This window comes from Chiloscyllium plagiosum, unplaced genomic scaffold, assembly GCF_037043375.1.
Source record: "Chiloscyllium plagiosum isolate Xiang-an unplaced genomic scaffold, Cpla_swu_hap1 HiC_scaffold_14, whole genome shotgun sequence".
In the NCBI taxonomy this organism is placed as follows: Eukaryota; Metazoa; Chordata; class Chondrichthyes; order Orectolobiformes; family Hemiscylliidae; genus Chiloscyllium; species Chiloscyllium plagiosum.
Genome location: NW_028270152.1, coordinates 25,635,981 through 25,653,105, shown reverse-complemented (window position 1 = coordinate 25,653,105; position 17,125 = coordinate 25,635,981). Strand labels below are relative to the sequence as shown.

General features: G+C 40.1%; 1 protein-coding gene across 1 annotated transcript in view; it reads right to left on the bottom strand.

The window, feature by feature from the left end:
• The window catches only part of ippk (inositol 1,3,4,5,6-pentakisphosphate 2-kinase), a 93,531-nt gene that overhangs the window by 6,879 nt on the left and 69,527 nt on the right, over positions 1-17,125 (bottom strand). The window contains exons 9-12 of the mRNA XM_043707887.2: positions 16,383-16,662; positions 6,863-7,013; positions 4,654-4,756; positions 1,653-1,732 (exon numbers count right to left, since the gene is read on the bottom strand). Coding sequence (XP_043563822.2) covers positions 1,653-1,732; positions 4,654-4,756; positions 6,863-7,013; positions 16,383-16,662 — 614 coding nt within the window. The remainder of the gene's footprint in view (positions 1-1,652; positions 1,733-4,653; positions 4,757-6,862; positions 7,014-16,382; positions 16,663-17,125) is intronic.

The window sequence follows — 17,125 nt, the reverse complement described above, 5'->3', positions numbered from 1 at the left end:
AATATATAATGTGAACAGCTGCGGCCCCAACACTGAACCCTGCGGGACACCGCTTGTCACCGGCTGCCATTCCGAAAAAGAACCTTTTACCCCAACTCTCTGCCTTCTGTCAGACAGCCAATCCTCAATCCATACCAGTAGCTCACCTCGAACACCATGGGCCTTGCTCAGCAGCCTCCCATGTGGCACCTTATCAAAGGCCTTTTGGAAGTCTAGGTAGACCACATCCAAACCTGTTGGACTATAACCTGTTGTTGTCTGATTTTTAACTTTGATAATATACCATACCATCACATTCTAAGGGCAATTAAAGTTAACTACAAGCTTTTCAGTTTTGGCCACCTGAGTATTTCACAATGTCATTAACCAGATCCTGGGTGACTGAAATGCAATTCTTCCATGTGTACAAGATATTTACTATTACACCACAACTTGAGTATTATTTCCAGTTCACAGCAGCCCCTTATGGTAAGAACATTAGAACGACAAAAATGTTAGATTAGATTACCTACAGTGTGGAAACAGGCCCTTTGGCCCAACCAGTCCACATCGACCCTCCGAAGAGAAACCCACCCAGTCCCATTTCCCTCTGACTAATGCACCTAACACTATGGGCAATTTAGCATGGCCAATTCACCTGACCTGCAAATTTTTGGACTGTGGGAGGAAACCCATGCAGACAAGGGGAGAATGTGCAAACTCCACGCAGTCAGCAGAGGCTGGAAGCGAACCTGGGACCCTAGTGCTGTGAGGCAGCAGTGCTAACCACTGAGCCACCATGCCGCCCACCTATGGGTTGAAATATAACTAAAATTACACATGAGATTATGGTTTCAGAAAAAGGTCTTGGACTTATTTTCCTTTGCAAAAAAGGCAGAATATCTTGTAAAGGACTTCTGATTTCTTAAAAGTCCTGAGCATATAGTTAAAACTGTAATACTTGGGTGAAGCTGCAACAAGGAAGCAGATGTTCAGAACGACTACTCAAACCAACAAAATATTCAGGGTCATAAGAAAGTGGAATGCCTTATCACAATTAACTATTGATGCAGAGGCTTCATTAAATTACAAGAAAAATTAAGCATATAAACACACTCAAGTAGATAGACCTAAGAATAGGAAATGAGATTAGAGTACAGTGCTCCACTGCAAGAAATAGAATGACTGCTCAAAGGAAAACATTAGCAATTGGAATTCAACCCCAAGAACATTCAGGAACTAGCTGGATACTGTAAGGTCTTTACGAAAATAGAAGACATAAGTCTTATACAATCATGTGTTACAGAAGGATTCTACATCTATTTCATGCTCTGACTAGAACAGATCTCATCCTCCCATTCCAAGTATGATTCTAATGCACTGAAATTTAAATTCACCAGTATTCTGACATCAGAATGCTGGTGACAATTTTGAAACTGGGAAAAACAGAAATACTGACGTTTAAGCAGGTGAAAGGATAATGTAAATGTTTACTACCAATATATTAACTGCTGAGAGTGGTGGAAAGGTTAGTGTTCTGAGCATAGGGCTTGATTAAATGGTACTTTTAAAAAAAATTCTGTAGATTGTCATGGACTTAAATTTATTCCAGTATTTATAGTTTTGGTTTAAAAGCACAGTTTTTGCTATGTTTCCAATGACAGATCCCTTACCATTCTTCCAAAGGACAAGGGGAAAGCGCAATCATGACGGAGCAGTCCTTGGCTGTTGTGGCAACCCTGTACTGATGAATCTGTACGTACAAAAAAAAAATCAAGTCCTGGTCACAACTGATACTAAATCCACATGTTAAAGGCACCAACTTTTACAACTTCAGCTGAAAGAAAACAACTGCAAAAACATACCTCAGGTCAAACAAGTAAACAAATATGTGAATACGAATGCCAAATCATATGGCTCACGAAAGCCAAATAAATAATTTATCATTTTGTTGTTCTTCAGACAAAAATTAATTTAAAACTATATGGGAAATTGTAGAACCGCTCATGATTTAGTACAGAGCCAAATTCAGAGAGGCAGAACATGAAAACACCATGTTGCATTATTCAGAAGTAATTGATGTCAGTTCTGGTCATCTCTTCCATTTTATGTAATCTACTTGCATGCAGTTTCCACGAACCAAATGTACTCTATATTCTCAAAGACAGACCAATTACAGGTAAATATTATATAGGATATTCTTCAGCTCAGAATCAAGCCATTTGGTGCAACCAGTCCATTATTAACTGCAATTCAGTTGAGCCTAATTCCCTCTTCCTTTTCCCTGACAATTCCCCTGTCGCTCAAACATTTATCTACTTTCCTTCAAAAGTACTGGAAATAGAGTCAGAGTCATGCAGCACAGAAACATATCCTTCAGTCCAACCAGTCCACGTTGAACATAATTCCAAACTCAGCTCGTTCGACCTGCATGCTCCTGCCCACATCCCTCCAAACCCTTGCTATTCGTGTACTTATCCAAATGTCTTTAAACATTGTAATTGTAGCCACGTCCATCACTTCTTCAGGAAGTTCATTCACACATAAACCACCTTGTGTAAACAAAACTTCCCAAGTCTTCTTTAAATCTCTCCTCTCACCCTAAAAACGTGTCCTCCCGTCTTGAAATCTCCCAGATGAAGGTAAAGACAACTACCATTAACTCTATTTATAACCCTCATTATTTTATAAACTTCTATAAAGAGGTCACATCTCAACTTCCTACTCTCCAATGAAAAAAGTCCCAGCCTTTCTTTATACCCAGGAACACCTAATAAATCTCTTCTGAACCCTCTCCAGCATAGTAATATCCTTCCTATACTGGGTAACCAGAACTGGACACAGTATTCTAGGAGAGGTCTCATCAATATCCTGTACAACTCAGCATGACTTCCCAACTCCTATACTCAAAAGGACGGAGCAGTGAAGGCAAGCGAGCCAAATACCTTTTTAACCATCCTGTCTACATAGGATGCAAACTTCAAAGGATTGTGTGCCTAAACCCCTAGGTCCCTCTGTTCTCCAACCCAAAGCCCTACCATTAACTGTGTAAGCCTTGTTTGTTGCATTTATTCAGATTGAACTCCATCTGCAATTTTTTCAGCCCATTGTCCCATTTCATCATATATTTGCTTAAAATACAACCTCTGGCAATGAATTCCCCATTCACACCATTCAAGGGGTGAAGAAGTTTCTTCTGAATTCTTTATTGATTCCTTGATGACCATTATATATGGATATTTACATTAGCCTCTGGTTTTGCTCACAATCAATCATTCTTCAGATCTACTCATCAAACCCTTCCACAATTTTAATAAGCCTACTAGGATTCTTTTCACCCCACCCCAATTCTTAGGCTGTTTCTTGACATATCTACTTAATTTGTGATCTTGCTTTGGTCAACCTAGAGACAAGAACATAGAACGTAGAACAATACAGCACAGAACAGGCCCTTCGGCCCACGATGTTGTGCCGAACATTTGTCCTAGCTTAAGCACCCATCCATATACCTATCCCATTGCCACTTAAAATTCGCCAATGATTCGGACTCTGCCACTCCCAAAGGCAGCGCATTCCATGCCCCCACCACTCTCTTGGTAAAGAACCTACCCCTGACATCTCCCCTATACCTTCCACCCTTCACCTTAAATTTACGTCCCCTTGTAACACTCTGTTGTACCCGGGGAAAAAGTTTCTGATTGTCTACTCTATCTATTCCCCTGATCATCTTATACACCTCTATCAAGTCATCCCTCATCCTTCTCCGTTCCAATGAGAAAAGGCCTAGCACGCTCAACCTATCCTCGTATGACCTATTCTCCATTCCAGGCAACATCCTGGTAAATCTTCTCTGCAGTTTTAGAACTTTGTTAGAAAACACAGATGCAATATCTTGTAGACAAAACCAACTCATTTACTTTGTAAAAGGTGTTAAGACAACAGTCTTAGACATTCTTCATTTTGAAAATTACATTTACATCCCACATTCCAAAATAACAATAATATGAATGTTCAATTGAACTGTATAGCACAGCAGTAGAATAACATATGGACAACCTAACAATTATTTTTTTTAAGCACAGGACAGCCTCACTGTAGGCATGGATTATTTATCATTAACCTCCTTGCTCTGGAGCTCTCTAAATGCTGCCCAAGGGTTAAACAAAAAACGCAAAGGTTATGGGAAAGCTTTAATTTAAAATTACATACTTTACATACTAGAAAAATGAACTAAAAATAAAAAAAAAACTTAGGTCAGATTACTTGAAATGTTATTTGTTTCATTAGATACAGTCTGGCCCACCAAGTTTCTCCCGATTTTATTACTGATGTTTAAATTGGTGTGATACAAGACTCAAATGTTAGGTTGATACAGTTTAGCTTTGCATATATGTTTATCAGGATAATTGCTGAGTGCTTACTCACTTAAGCTTCTATTAAGATTTAACAGTTGATTTGATGGCAATCACTCATTTACGGAAAAGGTGCCACTGCTGACTTTGCCTTTTTGTTTCAATCTTCACTGACATTTAAAAATATTTTGACTAAAACAATTAAACTGATTTGGATAGTTCAACATCAATATCTGAACAATGAGAGAAATTCATCTTTTGTTGATGCAATTTGCATTTCATCAACATGTTCATGAAAAAATAATGCAATAACCAATTTTACCTTTTGGGCTGCATAGTCCACTGTTTCGTCATCTTGAGAATGAGAATCTGATAGACTTTCATAAAAACTTTCATTGTAAGGGCCATCTAAATGCAACCTAGTCCTGCATGGGAAAGAATGCAACAACAATTATTTAAACCAAAACTGTGACTAAACAAAAGATTTATATTAAATCATAATTCATGTTTTCAATCTCTCAAAAAACAACTAACTGCACAGAATGGAGCTTTCCATAATATCTTGTTCACATTGGTATCCATGACTGGAAAGCTGTGATGTTAATCTTAGGTGGGATTTTATGATCTTGACCTTAAACAGGTTGGACAGCCACATTTCTGTTCATGGTCAGTACCCACATGCAAACCAATACCGTACAATTAATTCTGACCAAAATCAGAATCCCGATTTTGATTGGGTATTGTTTGGGCTTTCCTTAGCAGGACATCCAAATCTTGTTAAACAGATCTGATCAGTCAAAACAAGGGATACTTAATAGGTAGACTTGAAAAATGCCTTTATACCCAAGCCATTCCATTTCCCTAGATAATGATAATATTGGTGGAGAGAAATAAGAAATAATTTTATTTTGATGTAGCAGAATCATTGTTTTACAATTTTCAAATGCCGTATAGTCAATTTTTTTAAAAAAGCAATCATGCAAACAAAGGTATTAACCATTAACACGGCACATTATTTTGTATAAGCCTCACTAGCTCCTGTCCATATTTTACATTACAAACTGTGAAAATTTCCAATATAATAATGATACACTTACTTTTCTCTGAACTTTGAGTGTAATCTTGAGTACATTATTCTCAAAACTTTGAAATGTTAATTGTAACTTAGAGATACTAAAATAAGCCTGTTTGAAAGCCTATTATTTAACTTGACAAAATTGTAACAAGATTAATAATTTAAGATTTATTATCCTACAGCACCCTCAAGTGGCCATATGACATGTAATCAACTAAAGTTTGTTGTGGTTCTGTTCGCCGAGCTTGGGAGCCTCCTGTGAAGCACGGAGGATGTCACCTAGACAGGGGACGAAACATCTGCAACACAAATTCCCAGCTCGGCAAACAGAACCACAACAACGAGCACCCGAGCTACAAATCTTCTCACAAACTTTGAACAACTAAAGTTTACAACAGAGCAAACAATGACCAGTAACATACATTCTTAGGTTTAATCAGCGTTGGACAGATATTACTGCTATTAAACTAGATTACTAAATACACGACATTAAAATAGCATAGGGATTCTGAATCCTAGTTCTATGATATTTCAGGAGTTAATTTGTCACAATGACTTTACAACAGAAGAGGACAGCGACTAGTATAAAATGCCTTTTGAATAAAATAACCAGTCATTTTCCAAAGATTTTGATGGAAGCAATATCATTTGAAATCTTTGCCACAATATGGAAAAGGTTGCTTTTGGAATTACATTAGATTTTCTGACAACATAAGCTAGATATGTAAAGGAGATAAAAACACCTGGTCGATAGAGAGACACAGAGAGAGACACACAGAGAGACACACAGAGAGACACACAGAGAGACACACAGAGAGACACACAGAGAGACACACAGAGAGACACACAGAGAGACACACAGAGAGACACACAGAGAGACACACAGAGAGACAGACACAGAGAGACAGACACAGAGAGACACACAGAGAGAGAGACACACACAGACAGAGAGAGAGAGACACACACAGACAGAGAGAGAGAGACACACACAGACAGAGAGAGAGAGACACACACAGACAGAGAGAGAGAGAGAGACACACAGACAGAGAGAGAGAGAGAGACACAGAGAGAGTGTCAACTCCCATTCCACACAAAGGATTTCTCCTCCAGCCAACATTTTCTGGTATTGTAAGATAACAAATCTCCAGTTAATCCATCAAATGTTCTAAAAGTAAAGACAAAGTCATCATAGTCACCACCAGAGCACATGACACTTTCACACTAGAGACAGAGAGATGACTGGTGGGTCACAAAGCCTCAGGCAAGGAAGAAAACCTCTGCCGGGGTGGGAATTGAACCATGTTGTTGAAGTCAATCTACACTGCAGAGCTAACTGAACTAACTGATGTTGTAAAGTGTTGTTGAACGGATACATTGGTTACATTCACGGTACATATTGTCCCATCCCTATTTTCATTTACTTCTAGAATTACATCACATAACAAGTCCAGTTAACCTGTCTGTTGGAAATTCTTCTATATGCTGTTGAACTCTCAGGTACAAAGGATAGATTCCGTCAATGTCCATCATATCAAGCATCTGTACTTGAAGAATCCGAGAAAGAACACAACCTCTCGGCAAGCCAGAATTTTCCACAACATGAATACCTGGAAACAAGGAATCATTTCTGTATTACTGAAAAATACATTGTTATCCATAATATATTTTCAATAAAAATATCTGAAATCAGTTTTCAAGTTGGAGTTAGATTTTAATGGTCTTGCATCAAATGTTATGTGCATTTTACATCCAATCATTCATCCTAATAATTTAACTGAAAGTTTGTAACTCCAAGTGGAAAATGGACATCCTTCATTTCATAGCTATACTATAGGAAAGAAAAACACAAACATCAAATATTTTGCAGACTGTTAGTGTCAGTGAGTGGGACTCAGTCATATAGGATAGAATAGAATCCCTAGTGTGAAAACCGGCCATTTGGCCCAACAAGTCCACACCGACCCTCCAAACAGTATCCTACCCAGACACATTCCCCTACCCTATTACTCTACACATTCCCTGACTAATGCACATAACTGATACATCCCTGAACACTACGGGCAATTTAGCATGGCCAATTCACCGAACTTGCATATCTCTGACTGTGGGAAGAAATTGGAGCACCCGGAGGAAACCCACGCATACACAGGGAGAATGTGCAAACACAGACAGTCGCCCAAGACTGGAATCAAATCCAGATCCTGGTGCTGTGAGGCAGCAGTGCTAACCACTGAGCCCACTGTGCCACCCTCATTGAATTTGGCCAGACCCAGAGCCAAAAATAAGGTACATATTTAAGGAGGGCCTTACAATCAATTCACAGGCTCTTGCATCCATGTCTCTGCTCCAAACCTGTCACAGCTGCCACATAGTTCACAAACCCAACTGCTCACTACATGATCCCGGTGGTTCACAACCACCGTTTTGGGAACACCTGACCAAGAATATAGTAACAGTGTAAGAACAAATTGATACATCATTTAATACTGATTTAGCTACTACTGGATTCAATCTTTTTTCAGTTGTTCATGGAATGTGAACATCACATCAAATGTTTGGGCGGCACGGTGGCACAGTGGTTAGCACTGCTGCCTCACAGCGCCAGAGACCCGGGTTCAATTCCAGACTCAGGCGACTGACTGTGTGGAGTTTGCACATTCTCCCCGTGTCTGCATGGGTTTCCTCCGGGTGCTCCGGTTTCCTCCCACAGTCCAAAGATGTGCAGGTCAGGTGAATTGGCCATGCTAAATTGCCCGCAGTGTTAGGTAAAATGGGCTACATGTAGGGGTATGGGTGGGTTGCGCTTCGGCGGGGCGGTGTGGACTTGTTGGGCCGAAGGGCCTGTTTCCACACTGTAAGTAATCTAATCTAATCACAGTGTAATACAGTTGTACAGCATGGAAACAGTCCAACTCGCCCAAGCCGACCAGATAAACTAAATTAATTTAGTCCCATTTGCTAGAATGGGACTAAACCCTTTATCCCTCTAAACCCTTTCTATTCATAAACCTATACAGATGCCTTTTAAATGTTGCAATTGTACTAGCCTCCACCACTTCCTCTGGCAGATCATCCATACACGCATCACCCTCTGCGTGAAAAAGTTGTCCCTTAGGTACCGTTTAAATCTTTCCTCTCTCACCATAAGTTTATGCCCTCTACCCTGAGGAAAAAAAGCCCTTGACTATTCACCCTATCCATTCCCGTCATGATTTAGAAACCTCTAGAAAATCAGCCCATAGCCTCCGATGCTCCAGGTAAAACAGTCCCAGCCTATTCAGCCTCTCCCTATAGTTAAAACATTTCAACCCTGGCAACATCCTTGTGAATCTTTTCTGAACTCCTCCATGTTTGACAACATCCTTCCTATAGCAGGGAGCCTAGAATTGTATGCAGAATTCATAACTAGCCTAACCAATGTCCAGTACAAGGTAAAAACAATGACTGCAGATGCTGGAAACCATTCCTGATGAAGGGCTTTTGCCCGAAACGTCGATTTTGCTGAAGCTCCTCGGATGCTGCCTGAACTGCTGTGCTCTTCCAGCACCATTGATCCAGAATATCCAGTACAGCCAGTACTATACAGTCCAGTACAATGTGCAGCATGACATCCCAACTCCTATACTCAGTGCACGAACCAATAAAGGCAAGCACAACAAACACCTTCCTCACTATCCTGTCTACCTGCAACTCCACCTTCAAGGAACTACACACCTGCACCCCAAAGTCTCTTTGTTCAGCAACACTCCCCAGTGCCCGGCCATTAACTGTACAAGTCCTGCCCTGATTTGTCTCATATTTATCTAAATTAAATTCAGTCTGCCACTCCTAGATCCATCAGCCATCTGATCAAGGTTTCGTTATACTCTAAGATAACCTTTTTCACTGTCCACTACACCCACCAACTTTGGTGTCATCTGCAAATTTTCACCCTATATTCAATCCAAATCCTTATCATTGACAAAGGCTAAATTTATTGCCCATCCCTAATTATCAAAGGAAATTACAGCACAGGAACAAGCTTTTCAACTCTTCAAACCTACACTGTTACATTCACCCCCCTTCAATATTCAAACAAATGAGGTGATGCATTTGGAAGGTCAAGTAAGGTGGAAATTAGCATCCTTCCACTACTACCCTCTGCCTCCTATGACTAAATCAGTTCTGTATCCATCTTGACAGCTCACCAATACCACGTGACTTCAGCTTTTGTAATAGTCTGCCATGAGGCTGTACCACGTGAACAACAACAACTGCTTTTCCCTCAATCATCTTTGTCACCTCATTAAAAAAACTCAAGTTGGTAAGGCATGACCTTCCTCACACAAAACCACACTATCTATCACTAATAAGTCAATTTGCTTCAAAATGTGTATAGAGCTTGTCCCTCAGAATCTTATCCCATAATTTCCTGACCACCGACATGAGGCTCACAGGCCTGTAATTTCCTGGATTAATCCTGCGAACCTTCTTGGGGTAACAATGAGAAGCTCGATTGCCACAGGTGTAACATTGCTCCCAAATCATGCCCTTCCCCAAAATTAGGTACAAGCCCTCTCTACAGCCCTAGTTATTTGATTCACCAGGACAGTAATGAGGATAACATGTTTTATTCAGAGGGTGGTCTGTATCTAGAACTCAATGGCAGTACAGGCAAAAACTCTCATAACATTTAAATAGTATTTACATGTGCACTTCGGATGCCAAGGCATAAAAGCTATGGACTAAGTGCTGGAAAATTGAATTTAAATAATTAGGCAGCTGCTTTTAAATGATATGGACACAATAGGTCAAACGCCTGTGTTCTGTGCTGTAGGTCTGACTCTGGACTAATCCCAGTGTTTAGATTACAGTGATGCTGGAAAAGCACAGCAGGTCAGGCAGCATCAGAGGAGCATGAAAATCGACGTTTCGGGCAAAAGCCCTTCATCAGGACTAATCCCAGTATGGTCCAATTCAAACACATCTCTCCTGAACAGTTCCCTTTTACCCCAGTAATGATGCCAGCGCCCCACAAACTAAAAGCCATTCCATCCATACCAATCTTTGAGCAATGCATTTATCTCCTTGACCTGATTTGTCCTATGCCAGTTTGTCCATGGATCTGGTAGTAATCCAGAGATTACCACCTTGGAGGTTCTGCTTCTTAATTTAGCTATTAACCATTCAAAATCTTCCAGCAAAGTCTCCTTTCTAGTTTACCAATCATAGAATCCTGACAGTGAGAGAACAGGCCATTCAGCCCATCAAGTCAACACCAACCCTCTGAAGAACATTCCACTCAGAAATGCCCCCTACCCTATCAAAATAACCCTACATTTCCCATGGCCAATCCATCTAACCTTCACATCCTTGGTCACGATGGACAATTTAGCATGCCCAGTCCACCTAACTCGCTCAGCCTTGGATTATGGGAGGAAACTGAAACACCCAGAGGAAACCCACGTAGACACAGGGTGAATGTGCAAACTCCAGTCAGTCCAAAGGTTGGAATTGAATCCGGGTCCCTGGCACCGACAAACATTAGTGTTGACCACTGAGCCACTGTGCTGCCAATGCCATTAGTAACATATATGCAGAAAAAGAATTGTACAAAATAGGCAAGTCAGAAAGTTAGCATATAAAAACAGCATAGAACGACCAAAAAAAGTTAATACACACTGAAAGGTTAGAATGCAAAGAAAGCTATCCAGATTATAAAAACAGCTGATCAGACTTGCAATGAATATTTAAAGGAAAGAGCTAACAAATCGACTTGGTTCTTTTAAGAGCAGATGAAAAATTAATAATGAAAAATAAGGAAATAGCAGAGGACTTGAAAAGGTATATTGTTGCCTCCATGCTAGAGGATGCAATCAACATTCCAGAAGCATCGATAAAAATCGGGAAATGGAAAGGAGGGAGGATCTCAGGAAAATGGGATATTCAGGCCACACAAGTGCAAGCAAAGAACATCTTCAACAGGAGAGGAAAAACACCTTCCACCCCTTTACATTCAATGGCATGATCATCACTGAAACCCCTGCAACCAGCATCCTGACGGTAACCAATGACGAAATAGAACTAGACAAGCTGGGACAAACTGTGTCTTCAAGAATAGGTCAGAGTTGAGGTATCCTGCAGCGAACAGTTCATCTCCTGACTCCCTAAAGTCTATCCACTATCTACAAGGCACAAATTAGGAATTCAATGGAATACTCTCCTGTTCAGCTCAAACACTCAAGAATCTTCACATCATCCAGGACAAAGCAACTCTTTTATTGGCCGCTTTATTAACAAACGTTCACTACCTCCACCACCTGTGCTCAGTAGCAGCAATGTATATATAATTTACCAAATATCCTCAGACAGCACCGTCCAAACTCACAACTACTTTCACCTAGAAGGACAAGGGCTGCAGCTACATGGAAAAACCACTACCTGCAAGCTCTCCTCCAAGCCGCTCATCATCCTGACTTGGAAACACATTGTCATGCCTTTGCTGTCACTGAGTCAAAATCTTGAAACACCCTAACAACATCGTGGGTCTAATTTCAATTGAATTGCAATTGTGTAAGAAAGCAGTTCACTACCACTTTCTCAAAGGACAATTAGAAGGATGGATATAGAATGCTGGCCCAGTGCCCATTACCCATGAATAAACGAAGAAAAAAAAAATCAGAATCACACAAAGTTAAAAAAAAAACAATACCAGGTTGTAGTCCAACAGGTTTATTTGGAAGCACTAGCTTTTGGAGTACCACTCCTGCATCAGGTGGCTGTGGAGTTTAAGATCATGCTCACAGAATTTATAGCCAAAAGGACTCCAGTGTCATGGAGATTTGATACAGTAAACGATCTTAGATTAAAATTTTCATCTCAATTTCATCTGAGGAGTAGGATAGTTCAATGTTTGGGGCAGGATCCTTCATCAGCTTCTCAGATGCTGCCTAACCTGCTGTGCTTTTTCCATCGCCATACTCTATTCACGGTGACAGTAACTCTTCTATTTAGTTCAAACGCTCAAGAACTTTAACACAATCCAGGACAAAGCAGCTGGTTTAATACGCACTACATGTCAAACACTCACCCCTTCTACCATCAACGCTTAGTCGTAGCAGTGTGTATCATCTACAAGATTGTGGTGAAACGGTTAAAAATTATGTCCCAATACATGTGTGAATCTAACCGGAATGGAGGTGTTGCTTAGTCCCGTGTGAATCTTATTACACACCTCCCCGTGTGAATCTTATCTGTATGTAACCAGAATGGAATGTGTTTTTTAGCCTTGCTCTGCTGTTCACATGAATGTTTATATCTGGAAAAGAGTATATCAGCTGGAAAAGTCTCCAGTTCGGTGAGTCTGCTCCGGGGTTACGTTTAACCGCCGAGCGTGGGTTGTTGGCAACCGCTCTACGAGAACTGACGGCTCCCAGTTCCGGTAACATGTAGAGTGAGTATAAGCCAGACCCGTTGTATGAGACCTGGTTGTGGCGACGCTGCGGGGAATAAAATGCCCATATTCTAGCAGACTCGCCTCTTGGTCGTTTGTTCTGTGTCAGACTACTCTCCTACGAACCTGACCTTGAGAATTTTTTTAAAACAAAGATGCACTGCAGAAATTCAACAAAGATCCTTAGACAGCATCTTCCAAGCCCACAACCATTTGCATCTCGAAGGACAAAGCCAGTAGACACATGGCAACACTACCTACAAGTATTTGATATGGTGCTACATCAAAATATACTGTGTCAGAGGCACTGTATTGTATAGAAGATTGCCTGGCTATCAAGAATCAGAGGGGATGTGGAAATAGGAATTTTGCAGGTTGGCAAGATAAAATGAATGATATGCAACAGGGATCAACGTTGTGACCTCAACTGATTACAAATTATAGACTTAAAGGAGGAACAGGTGCTATGATAGCAACATTTGTTGAGAACACAAAGATAGGTAGAAAAGTTGCAAAGATGGCACAAGGTGGTTGCAATAGGTACTAGTTAAGTGGACATGGATGTTGGAAATGAAGCGTAATGTGGGAAAATGTGAAGGCGTCCATTTGGCAGGAGGAATGAAAAAAGCAGCACGTGAAAAGGTGAAATCTTGCTGAGCTCTGAGATGCAGAGGGATCTGGGTGTCTTCACATACAAATTGCAAAATATTAGTATGAATGTAAAGCAAGTAATTAGGAAACAAAACCAGAAATTGCTGGAAAAGCTCAGCATCTGTGGAGAGAAATCAGTTATTGTTTTGGGTTGAGTGTTTTGTCTGGTTCTTCATAACCAGCAATTAGGAAATCGATATTATTAATCATGAAGAGAATCAAGTACATAAGTAGCAAGATTATGCATCAATTATACAGTGCACCTGCGTGACCTCAGAGTATAATACACAGTATTGGTCACCCTTATTTAAGAAAATATGCAAATGTATAAGATGCAATTCAATTAAGGTTTTACTAGACTAATATCTGGAAACATGCAGATTGTCTTATAAGAGAAGGTTAAATAGGCTGTGCTTGTATCGAGTGAAGGTTAGAAGAGTAAGTGGTGGATTTTCTTTTTTGAGAAAAAATTCTGACGGATATTGACAGGATAGATTTGGAAACAATGTTGCCTTTTATGGGAGAATCTAAAACTAGGTGCTGAAAACTCATCAGGGGTACGCAAGATTGTGAATGGGAGGTCGAAATTTGATTTGCCATAATCTTACTGAATGTTTGAGCACACTCATGGGGCCAAATGTCCTACTCCTGTTCTCAATTCATAGGATTGTAAGCTTTTTTCCAATTGCTTATTATAACTCAAGACTGGTGACAGGACTGCAGAACTCTGATAGGATCATTTGATTATGGGATAATTTTGTACAGTGTACAGCATGCTGTTTCCAAAGTTTAGCATGTAATCCTGTGTTGTAGCTTCACCAAACTGGCACTGTATTTTTAAGAATGCACTGAGAAAGGCATGAGAAAGCAATGCCAGCAATTGAGGCAAAGGACCAATTCCATCTCCCGGGAACATCTGCCAAATGTGTGGTCTAAGATTGAGCTCAGCCATCATTTCAGGAACCCATACAGCCCCATGATCAGTGACACATAATCTTCTCATTATCCACAATGGTGACAATTGATGCTGGCATGCTCTCTTACAATCCTCTTTCAGTCAGCTCACTCCACCTGCCTGATTATGAGGTTACAAACTGCTGTTACTAATAGCCATAAATGTCCAGTTTTAAGATGCCAGATCTGTTGTAACACTATCCTTTTTAGAATGGTGGCAGTGCCACAAATCATGCAAGGCCTCATTACTGTGAAGCAGGTCCATTGCCACCAAAACTGCGCAATGGTTACACCTACCAATACAGTCATGCACACAGAACTTTGCAACCGAGAAGTTTTTGGGGATGAGATCAAGCACAATTTTCCCTCCAGTTTGTTCTCTTATCACTTTCTGCCAGTCCATTCTTCAGGGCCTATCCAGCCCAATCAGCAGTGGTCATACCAAGTCAGTTCTCACAAAGACGACGACCTTCATCAAGTATATTTTGTGGCCTTACTACCCTCAATGTTTCATCTAAGTAGTGTACAATATGGAAGAGTACAAATTCATCAGTGGAGAGAAGGCAATAAGTGATAATCACCAGAAGATTTCCTTGTCCACATCTGACCCGAGGCCACAAGACATTAAGTGTCAAGATTTAACTTTAGCAGTTCTGCCTGTATAGTATTGTGCCACCATCACTTCTGGTGAGTCTGTCCTGCCAGCAGGACATTTTCAGGAATGGTGATGTTGGAGTCTGAGACATTGGCATTTGAGACATTGGCGTTAAAGACAATGATTTGTTGGAAATGTTGTTCAACAGATTTGTGGGACAACTCTCCCAATTATGACAGATTTCAGTCAGGACCCAAGCACAAACTGGGTAGGGGGTGCCTTTGTGACAAGAACCAGAAAAAAAAATATGCTGTGATGCCCAAGAGTACATTGCCTTCAACATGAACTAACAGCACTTTCGTGGCCAAAAGTTTTCTTTCCACAATTTAATAAGTCAGTAACATTTCATGTTCCTATGGAAAATGGTCACTTTCAAATACGAAGCCAAAGCTTAAATTTAGTGCAAGTAGAAGCAGAATGAAACAAAATCATACTGGAAGTATGAATATTAATCCAAGCAGCTGATAGTATACTGCAGAATAAAATCAGGGGTGACTTTCTTAGTTAATCTATGATATAAAAATCAAATTAAGTGAAGTAATCAATGACTTCACCATAATGAGAATGAAGAATGAATCTAACTGACCCGTTTGATGATATTTTGTTGGAAGCACACAATCAACATGCTTCATAATGTTCAAATAATATTTTGTGAAAATACAAAGCTCTGTCAATACATCAAGGCCTTTTTGGCACCAAGAGCACTTTATTTTCAAATCTATTAAAATACAACTTCTAACAACACTGCACAAATCAGTTTTCACAAAGTGTAACCAAAGATGGACCCAAGAGGTTACTAAAATCAAATACAGTACTGTTTACTGTTCAGGTAAATTTTGTGACTGATTGGCAAGATGCAGGGTTATACTTTCAAATCGGGTGCGGGTCCTAGATTTAGCTTATGCAGTTCAAGGTCAAAATCTCTCAAGAAAGACTCAATGCTTAACTCATTCACTAACAGTGCAAGCATATTTGAAACTAAACACAACTGTTGACGGCTAACCTGAACAAAACCTCAAGTTTTCACAGGGCAAGAAACAAATTAATTTCCTCAGCAAACAATGAAGCAAATTCGACACATGGGGGAAACACCCTTACCTATGGAATGAAAGTAGGGATAGGCCAGATAAAAAGTCAAAGCGGCTACTTTCCTTCAGTCCCCTGCTGATTGGGCCAAATTTTATAAGACATCACAATCACACTGGCTTGTTATTATATATCCTGGATACGTACAATATCCACAGATATACATTAGGGTAAAAAGCTGACAAAAATAATACTTACCATTTCTTAAAACTTCCTTGCAAAAATGACTTGCTTCACAGTGGCTCCTTTCCTCTGAGACGATTATTCTCTTCATATCACCAGTCTTGCAATTGTTTACGTTGCTCACCAAAGCTATTGTTATCACATGAATCAGTTCACTGATAACAGTTCTTGTGCACTGTGGTCCACTAACCACACCATTAGCAGGGAAAAAGTAAGCTTTCAAATGATTAGCTAGTTCATTCAGATCCATTAAGCAGTCCTGGTCATCCTTACAGCCAAATATTAACTCTCCATTCTTCATATATTAAAGTAAGGGAAGAGGGTTTGGGTTGGGGATGGGTGTGGGAGGGAGGAGGAAGAAGAGAGAAAAAAAAGATTGAATTACTCTGCAGAAATTAAGCCACATTTCTAAAAGACAACATTTTTCTAATCATACTGTTCAGAGATGTTATTCCACACCTCCGGAGCAGATGGGACTTGAACCCGGGCTATTCAGGGGTAGGGACACTACCACTGCACCACAAGAGCCCGAGAAGGTCAATGCCAATAATGGTATTAGTAACAGTGGTTAATACATCAACAGCTACCAAAATAATGTTAAATGATCAAACAATTTCCAGGGCATCACATTTGAGACATGTTAGGTTTCACTTCCTGAATAAGAGCAATTGCATTTTAAATGCATTGCATGTTTTGGTGTTGAATAAGACACCATGTTCAAGTTATAGCCAATGAAACTTGAATTAGAAAATATTGAA